Here is a 10,367-nt window from a genome sequence, read left to right as displayed (position 1 = left end):
AACTATCATACAACAAAGATGATTTAGACGAAAAATGTATTGCGTAACGTTCCATAAAGAAACAGTGGCAATATTACACTATCATAAACTACAAAATATATGCACAATAAGTGACAATTAAAACACACTGGTACATTCGACATACAAAGGAGGTACATTATAACAATTTTATTTTAAAACAAGTGGATTATAATGATATGGAAACAATATGAGAATTGAGCAAAACTATGGTAATGTTGTACATACAACGAATTTGTTTGTAATTGTGGATCGTGGATGTTCTTTTGGACAACTGGTGGTAAAATGATTAAGAACTGTTCCTTTTAACAGAGTGTACCGAATTCTTGATTGAGGATTTTTTGTGATTCTCTTTCTTGGTTGTATTTTATGCAAGACAGTGCATAATGTTGCTCATCTTCTGAGACAACACAGGTTTCACAGATACGTTGTTCTAATGGGGTTGGTGTTTAGTATATCCACCCGTTTCAACTTTTAGTTTGTGGTTACTTAAACGACGTTTTGAGAAATGTGACCTATGAGCTTTGTTTTTACAATATGTAAGATAATTCTCAATATTTATAGATGACTTGACCAACCTGAATGTTCTTAAGATGCTGTTGGATGAATGGTAATCCCTTAATCCCTTAATGAATGCGTGAACATTTTTTTACATTTGGGCTGACGTTTATTTACAGTGGATTCATTACATTTATTTGTGTTTACCATTTAAAAAATTTGTTTTATTTAACCCAACCAACATTTTGACCAGACATATTGATATTTGTTACCAAAGCATGTTTAGGAATGACGTTTGTTGTGTTATCTATATAGGACTTGTAATCAATTATTATTTTATATTATTTGTACTAATAGTGGGTATATATCAAGTTCTGCCTGTCAGATCCAGTTATGTGTTTTCTTGCCTTGGTTTTCCTTGTGCTGACCATTTAAAGACACTGTTTTTTTATTGTTCTTTCCAAAGATAACTACATTAATAACAACCAATTTGAACTTGACACCAATTATCTCCTCCCATAGCTCACACTTCCTTGCTCTGCACATTACATTATATGGCGGAGAACAATTGATGCACTGCAGCAATCTCTACTTGTATCAGGGTGGTAATTAGCTCGAATGATACAGAGCAGTGCGAAGTTTATAGGACTGTGTATTGAGAAAGCCCTGTGGGATTCTGCTTTTTATCTCCCAGGCGCGGAGAATATTGTCTCACCGCGAATCACGTGTCACAACTAGTGATGATAAAGAGTGGAGTTTAGATCAGGGTGTTTTTGATCAATTGTTTTTGGTCATGTCTATCCTAATATGGAGAGAGATATGTATGTGCCTCTCGTCTGAATTTCTGACAGAGAATAAAGAATCACTTATTCTAATAGGACCACTGTGGCCAACCTAGTACTGGTTTCCGAAGCTCTTGAAACGTCTCCCACACTTGCGACAACACCAGGAGCTTCTGCATCTACTGGGAAACAAGCTCAAGTTAACAGTGTTCATCTTTTCAAAACCAAGGAATTCCGCCAGACATTACAAGTCAAGTCAAAGTGTATTGATAGGCCTCAGGCCAGATACAGATGGTAACACAGTATACATCCAAGCGCACAATGCGCGGCTCAACATTTCAGATGAAACAGGACTGGAGACCTGCTCTCTTACCATTCCCGACCCTCCCAATCACCCACAACGCCAATGTGTATTCATAATTACAAATATTTTTATATCTTGATCATAATGCCTTCTTTTATTCATAACGTGGTACACACACTTTGCCAATCCAAAAATGACATTTCTGCGACAGTCTTGCATTAACTGGACACATTTGTAAACACTAGGGTGTACATATGAGAAATGAACCGTCTTAACTCCATATATTTTGGACACATGGTATTCGTCCTCTATATCAGTTTCACAAAATAAACAAAGACGTTGTTCTAGCTGTTATTTGGGTTAACCCATCTCCCCCTTTTGAATCATGAATATATGTGAACTGAGCCTAAAACGTGTTAGAACTACTCGGTATTTAACAACATCAATACTATTAAGATACATTTCAAAACATAAGGAATCCTTCATTGATAGGTACAGTCTGGTTTCGCTAAGACTTGATGATTGGTTGTTCCACATCTGTATAGTCAAATAAAGTGTTTTGACACTCTGAAAAAACTACCAGAGGGTGTAAAGACCAAGATATTTGAAATAAGTAACATGCTCTAATATTTCACCCTCGTAAAACAAACTCTCTCTTTTAAATAATCTTCCTCCTTTCCTAAAAATAACAATTTTAGTTTTCTCAACATTTACTATCAAACACCACTTACAACAATACTCAGAGAACAAATCAAGACCTTCCAATCAACGCTTGTACTGAACAAAACCATGTCGTCAGGGAACAACAACAAAAGTAACCTAATATTTAATACCTAGACACCCAGGTCCTGCGAAGATGATAAATCTTGAGCAACATCATTATGAAACAAAGAGAATAATATTGGCGACACATTCTCACCCTGCCTTACTCCGAATACGATTCATTTTGTCATTTTAACACATGACTTAACTTCAAAATACATGCTGCGTAATAAGTTCAACATGTTTTAACTTAACCCTGATGAATAAAGTTTATACCAAAGGTCCTGTCTGTTTGCATAATCGAACGCTTAGCGGAAACCTACGAATGCACTGTATAATTTGACACCTCTAGTTAAAAACATATTTACCAATCATACAATCAATAGTACTATAGCTCCCACTGAAACCTGCCTGTGCCTCTATAATAATGTCATAGTTCTAAAATCACTATAATTAATCCATAATCATAGTGGTCATATTTCAATTATAAGTTTCGTATTTTTCTCAATATTGTATTTTACAACAAGCCAAACCTATTCTGTAGATAATATAAGTCAGTTGCTGTCGATGTAACTGACCGTCATAAACCAGTGAGTCATTTTATTTTACATTAGATAACTCTTTTGATTTCGCTTTCCAGCTTCTCCTTACCTATCTTGTTTCTAATTATAAAAAAAATATCTTGGTGGTGCAATACCTTTGACAAGATGAACATATACTCGTATAAAGCATACGCATTTACAGCAAGCCATCGACTTCATTTGTCACTGAGAACGGTACACCAACAAATTGCATGTAGGAGTATGTAAATAATAATGTTTAACGTTAAGTGTGATTCTTAGATGCACGTGCGACCAATGACTCACTTGTTATTCACAATAATACGATATTGTTGGTTTTATTTATAAAGCCAACCAAGAATAGATTGTTCACCAACAGTCTTGCCAGATCGCCATAGTGCAGCTCGTGGTGGTGGTAGTGACATACCTGTTGGCTACTTGCTGTTGTTTCTGCTGCTGCTGCTGCTGCTGCGGTGATGGTAGATTGGTGTTGGTTACTTGGTGGAGATCTGCATCTGATTGTTTGGCACGAATACGTCGTACTTAATCGTACATACGGAATATATGGAGCAAATATACATGCTGACACATCGGTGGTTGGAGGTAAACCGAGCTCCACTTTCTTGACCGTGTTATTTATACATTTTGAAGATTAGTCTCTGGAATCCCGGTATTAAATTTCTTTGGGTAGCCCACCCACTTTACAAACACCTCCTTCTTACCAACAACATTCCTCGTCTTGAGAACTTTCCCACTCGCCAAACACTATCAGCAGGCCAGTCTACTTTCTGCATTTCATTTTCATAAAAACAAACTGCCTTGAATGAGATCATCTAACATATCCTGTAACTGATAAACTGGAATACCATCTCGATCGTGTCATCTTCTTATAGACTCCTTCAGTCCATTTTCTGAAAGGTGTGTCTAAGAACTTTAAACTTTAAGTTTTTTTCATAAACTTATGTTCGGTTTGAGCTTTTGGTTTGACAGATGAGATTAATGTTTCAGAGATCGAACCTAAAGATCCAATCAAGTCGCTGTTCACTAGCGCCAGGACTCTGGTGTTAAAGTTACTGACTGGACGATCAGAAATCGCCTGCGTGCAGTAGATGTGCATGCTCGGCGATCACGTGTTGTAACACCCTTAACAAAACGTATTCTTACCGTACTGAAGCTTCATTCTCGGCATTAATGTCTGATGGTTATATCTGGTTTACTGATCTGTGTAGTCTGTGGCTATAGTCTTTGACCATATCTTGTATTACAGGGAGTGATGCGCTAGCTTGTACGTGAAATATCTGTACATAGTAGTGTTGAAGGTACGAAAACGAGCTCATGATAGGATGCTTTGGTTTCAATCTGGATGACATAAGAGGTGATGGCTTTACTTTGTAAATAGGTTTTCACTTTATTATTGTTGAATTCACGACCTTTATATGACATTATGATCCCTGGATAAGGAGCAGTTGTTAATATTTTCCTCAGAGCCTTGACAACTGAGTTTTTCATTGGTTCCACCCACAGTTCCACTCTCTTCTCTTCCAAGCTCTTGACACTTGCAATAATGCATTATTTGTGATCAGACTGGGAATGCTCGTCTACAATGTGATGAACGCTTTGGGCCATTGGCTTACTTTAAACTGGTGGAGAGGTAGCCAAAATGGTCAATGTGTCTCTGTCTTATTTGCAGACTTTGGAACAGGTATTTGCAGACACAAAATGTTTATGATCGGCCCCACACAAGTCGCACTACACAAGTACAGGGTCGATGAATCAGAATCAAAGCTTTAAGAGATCGAACCTAAAGATCCAATCAAGTCGCTGTTCACTAGCGCCAGGACTCTGGTGTTAAAGTTACTGACTGGACGATCAGAAATCGCCTGCGTGCAGTAGATGTGCATGCTCGGCGATCACGTGTTGTAACACCCTTAACAAAACGACACATTCTTGCCAGAGGACAATGGTCTTCCGACGAGTCCAGATTCATGCGAACCCCAACGTGAGGCAACATGGCATATTTTTGTGTGAGTCTGTATTGATATAGGGCGGGATCCCTATGACTGAAAGAATGCTACTGCATATTGTCCATGGAAGGGTCACTGGACAGCACTACCGAGGCAACATACTGGCGCAAATAGTTGTGCCTTTTGAGTGCCATTCTGATCCCTGGTTTGCCTCCAGCAGCAAAACTTCACCAGAATGCAATGGCCAGTCATGAGTCCTGATATTTGCCACGTCTGGAGATGTGTATGCCAACGTCAAAGGCCACCCACGACGTCAGTCGATCTGACCCATCATGGATCAAGTCATCTCAGGCGTTCATTTGTTTTACTACACACGTCTATTTCTTGGCTGTGTGCGCCCTTTCAATATACCGCCAACATGTTCTGTTTATTGCCATGTTACTCATAATCATTTTTCTTAACCATTCATTATCATCACTCGATGCCACTTTGTACTTCTGTAATCACCAGTAGTATCCCTTTCTGTTTTTCGAAAGTATATTTGGTGGTTTTTTTTTTAATTTAGTGAGTTGCGTTTTGCGGCTCGTGGAACAGTACATTTACCACTCAAATCCGAGATAAGCCAAGTATATTATGCATGTGCGAATCTAGCATTTCAATCCACTTACATTCTTACGATCCTAGCCAGCATTACTGGTGCAACTCAGCACAGTGAACGGCTTCATTCATACCCCATTGGTTGTGTTTACAGACATACAATGTTGTTAAAGTAACGAAATAGTGCCATTGTACTGTAGTTCAACTGCACATGTAGTCAACAGTGTGAAATGTCAACACAAGGTGTTGTCAGCATTGATATTGCAATAGTTTCTGCATAAATACTGGGACAAAAAACTAAAACTAAATTCTATAGATTTGAACAGAATATGATGTCATCAAAAGAAGAAACATGCATGCCAAAGTTGATTTCCTCAGACCCTCAACTCGTAGGAGATGATGTTAAAACACTAAAGTCAAATCAAATTCAAATCTTAAAATATTGCGAAAAGCGAAGCATGTACTCAACATGTACCCTTTTTCAGTGATGATTTTAGGGGCCCAAACTCGATATGAAATACAAGAAATCAGGGGAGATGGAAGTGAAAATCTCGTACTACAGATGATTACCATACTGTTGAAGGTGTCGTAGCCATGTAAACCGACGAGGTTGGTAGCCTCGCCAATACCCCTTTTCACACTACTCTGGGAGCATTGCAAACCGAAAGAAACCCACTCAGTTTGTCAAAAACAGTAACGCATAATGATGCCACACGGTTTTGACACATACCGTTTAATGCGTTTACAATGATACAGGTAACGTGCGCTTTGGGTTGCTAGTGGAGGCATGTGATGTTTACAGATGAATCTCGGTTTCGACTGCACCGATCTGATGGATTTTTTCGTATGTATGAACGTGGACGTCGGAATGAAGGATATGCCAATAACACAGAGACACCAACGTTATTTACATGTGAAATGTCATTGTTCTTCTTTCATCTTTGTGGGGCGGTCGGGTAGCCTAGTGGTTAAAGCGTTCGCTCGTCACGCCGACGACCCGGGTTCGATTCCCGACATGGGTACAATGTGTGAAGCCCATTTCTGGTGTCCCCCGCCGTGATATTGCTGGAATATTGCTAAAAGCGGCGTAAAACCATACTCACTCACTCACTCACTTTCATCTTTGTGGCCTCATTGTAGCTTGAGTAAATATGCTGCATGTTTCCCATATTGACTGCCTGTCCAAATAACAATCAGCTTCTGTTCCTTAAAACATCCAGTTGCTTGTACCTTGTAGTAAAACAAGTTACAGAAGCTTTTGTTGTTGAGTATTTGTTTAGTCCTGCTACTGACTAAAGATGTACCAAATTCCGATACGTTTACATGGCTGCCGGGACAGCTATATTGAAAATAAAATTCGAACATCTTGAACTTATTTCATAATTCTGGAGACATGTATGTGAGGTTAAATGGTTTTCGACTAGATGATGTTTACAGTATGAGGAAATGTAGTTTGAATCTAAGTGCGTGAGGTAAAAGTTTACATAGTATCGGCAAAATTACAACCATGTAGCGCTAGAATTTAATCAAATGTTTATTGTATGATAGGCCATATAGACCCAAATACATGAAGTGAATACAATACAGTTAGGATAATTTTACAAATAGAATCACATGTTTTATTTCTGTACATGTCTTGAAGGCATATTTGAATTATAACATAACCGATTTTAAATCTTGATGATTTTACGTTGCCATAAGGCGAATTAATTGTTGGTCTGACGGTCGAATTACATATTTATTTGGTATGTATTGCTTTTAAGGATGGACATATTAGAGCATAGTCAAAGTACAAAGGTGAAATCAAAGACAACACTTAATTTACCACACACAAAAACGGAAAATGTGTGTTCAGCACGACTACTGACTACTATAAATAAAACACATAACATTTTTAGTAAATATGGCTGAGTAACAGGCATAAAGTGGATTGCAATATGGCTCTTGTGGCGGTCATATTGAAAATTAGGATTGGATCCTCTTTAACAAATTCAGGTGTCATCATTAGTTAGAATAAGCATGTGAAGTATTATAATGCGGTACAGTGGTTTCCTGAGGAGATGACATGTACAGTGTGAGGAAATGAATTTGGACTTCAAGACATGGTCAAAGCATAAATGTTAAATCAAGTCAAATTTCAATTTCAAAACCTTGCCGAAAGGGGAACATGTGTATTAAGCCCGCCTAATATCAATTCATATATACAGCTCACAGTTTCAAAAGAAGAAGAGGCTGTAATACTTAATTTGAACTAAGTGAATTGGTGCTGCATCGTCAAACACCAGTGTTATATAGTCCTCAGAATGTCCATATTATTACAGTTATGAAAAAATGAGGGTTTAACGTCGCATGAAATAATTAGGGAACAAAAGAAGAGAAACACATATTACACTTTGTACTTTGTAACATATACTTTTACAGAAACTCACGTGAAACTTTCGAGGATCTAAATTATTTCATGTTTCACTGCTTTGTGAACAAAAAACCTGCATGTTACTTTTTACTGATAAAAGTATCACAAAACGCCTTTATTGTTTTTGATAGAGTATGACCTTTGACATTTGCATGAGATCGTTTTATTGGTAAACTGAATAGCATGGACTTTTTCACAGGTTTTTTGGGAAAGTTTATGACACATGTCGTTTTCAGAAATCATTTAATTAAGAAAATGCCGAGACTCAATGAAATGCGAAACAAACTGCTACTGGTTGACTTGCAGGTATCAAGTCCCAAGACATAACAATGTTGGCCAGAACACAAACGATGACGATATACACGACAAGGCACAAACAGATATTAACTGAATTATATATTTACATCGAATCGGCAACATTTCATCCGCATACATTTGATACGAAAATAATAGTACTTTTAGAAAATATAACATCTGTCGACAAAAGACAGTTAAACAACTAGATTATCAGTGTTGTACTTAAAACTAGTATGTGAAAGTAAAAGCATAATTATAACTATGCATAACAATACAATATGGAAACGGGCTATAGATCACCAACAACCAAAAGGTGGATGATGTCACAGAATGAATTTCATGAAAGCCACATATGGTTTCTTGTTTAGAGGAGTATTGTTATGTTTCAGTAAATCGACACTAATGTCAAAATCAGTTCTTCCACTAATAGGTCTTTGCAAGTATCTGCAAAAATAGGAACATTTCCTCAAGTCTTAAAATACCACCATGTACTCCTTAGGATCCGAATTTACGTATTTTGACCTAAACCTATTCAAATCAGGGCCCCTTCCTAGAGAAGGCAGATACCAATTTTGATCATACATTCATCAACACCTTTCGAGAAAAGTGTAGCCACAAACGTCTGAGTGACCTTGAACTTCTCAATACACGTGCCAAAAGAATTCCGGAAACATAATACTATTTTTTAAGTATTATCTGGGACAATGTATTTTTGTGGACGAAATGTTATATGTGTAAATCTGTACATTCAGAAATGCTAAGTACACATTTTGACAAGCCATTACCTCTTACACCTCTGATAGAGGACAGTGTTTTAAGTTTGTTCTGCTGGTAATCCCATGTATGCGATGAGCTATTTCTTTTACGAGCCTTTGGACAACAACCATTTACATAAGCAGATGATGGAGAAATTACAGCAATACTTTAGACTGACCAGGGAAAAGTTGCCTAGGCCAGCCGTACGGATCACCCGCTACATGTGCCGATTGAAACTAGCCGCATCCTCTATCGGAAGGGCTTTGTAGAGGTGACTTGTATTTCACTGTTAACAAGACAAATACAGAGAAAGAGGCTTTTACTTTCACATATTGCATTGAATGCAATGTTGAAATTAAATGTTACAATACCTCTGAATTGAGGAATAAGAACCAATTGTGAACAAAATAATGATTTTTCGCAATTTACCTGCCACTTAGGTTACCAAAACACATATGCACTATTAGAATCGCTCCCAATATTTATCATATTTTGTGATCAAACCGCACCGCACATGTAACCGGAGTAGCAACAGTACCCGATAAAAGGTATCTTAGGGTAAGACGTTAATCCCTTTCCTGAAACCCACAAACATAGATCAAACCCAAAATAATTAGGACGAATCTGGAATCGAACTCACGAGCATATGATTTTGGCTCGTCGAAGGCCGAAACTTTACACAGCGAATTTTGGTGGTGCCTCAGACGGTCAGCTGGTATTCAACCTGTTGAGCTAACATTATGTATGGACAAAAGAATAAGGCACTGGAAAGAGGACATTGTAATGGTATTTTTAGCAGTGCAAATGTGGTATTTGCCTGTCTAGACATGGATTTCAATCTTGTAAAGGGCTCAACAGCAAAAGTAGAACATGATTGAAATATGATACTGTGAAAAACAAGATGGCTTAAAGAAAGGTGATATGTTGGGGAGAATCATTCAAACCCTAGGAACCGGCTTAGGTGCCACACCATGATGTTGTTGTCATAGCCCACGCTGTAGATAGCGCCACGGGAAACCTGCAATACAAAGTTCATATAATGGTTTACAGTCAGATAAGAGCAAATGTATTTACTTCAATTCATTCTTTTCAAACATGGTACAAACACAACTGACAGTGTGTGGTAGGTCCAGTGGTTTGCTGCAAAGCTTGTCAGTTTTCGTGGCAGGAATAGTTGATTGCGAATCTGGAAATTGGTGTCATTACGATTCTTAGTTTTGTCAGCAGAATACACTTGTGGTCTTGATATGTGTCCCGCATAAAACCAAGCTATGAGTTAACTGAAACACTGTCCCAGCAGCGTTAAACGTTTACACACATGTACAAGTCGTATTCAAAAGGTCAATATACCTACTACATAAATTGGGATGTCCTGGAACTGTTTATTGTGAATGCATATATTATTCCCAATTTACA

General features: G+C 37.8%; 1 protein-coding gene across 3 annotated transcripts in view; it reads right to left on the bottom strand.

Moving 5' to 3' along the window:
- Window positions 1-7,006: 7,006 nt before the first annotated feature.
- The window catches only part of LOC124119781 (WD repeat-containing protein 86-like), a 72,245-nt gene continuing 68,884 nt past the window's right edge, over window positions 7,007-10,367 (bottom strand). For all 3 annotated transcript variants that reach the window (XM_048382291.1, XM_046482416.2, XM_046482415.2), the window contains exon 5: window positions 7,007-9,969. In XM_048382291.1, the coding sequence (XP_048238248.1) occupies window positions 9,886-9,969 (84 nt within the window). In that variant the 3' untranslated portion in view covers window positions 7,007-9,885. The remainder of the gene's footprint in view (window positions 9,970-10,367) is intronic.

The sequence above is a fragment of the Haliotis rufescens genome, unplaced genomic scaffold (assembly GCF_023055435.1).
Source record: "Haliotis rufescens isolate VD_foot unplaced genomic scaffold, xgHalRufe1.0.p SCAF_4, whole genome shotgun sequence".
NCBI classification, from domain to species: domain Eukaryota; kingdom Metazoa; phylum Mollusca; class Gastropoda; order Lepetellida; family Haliotidae; genus Haliotis; species Haliotis rufescens.
Note: the sequence above shows the minus strand (reverse complement) of the source record. Positions and strands in the feature narration are given on the sequence as shown.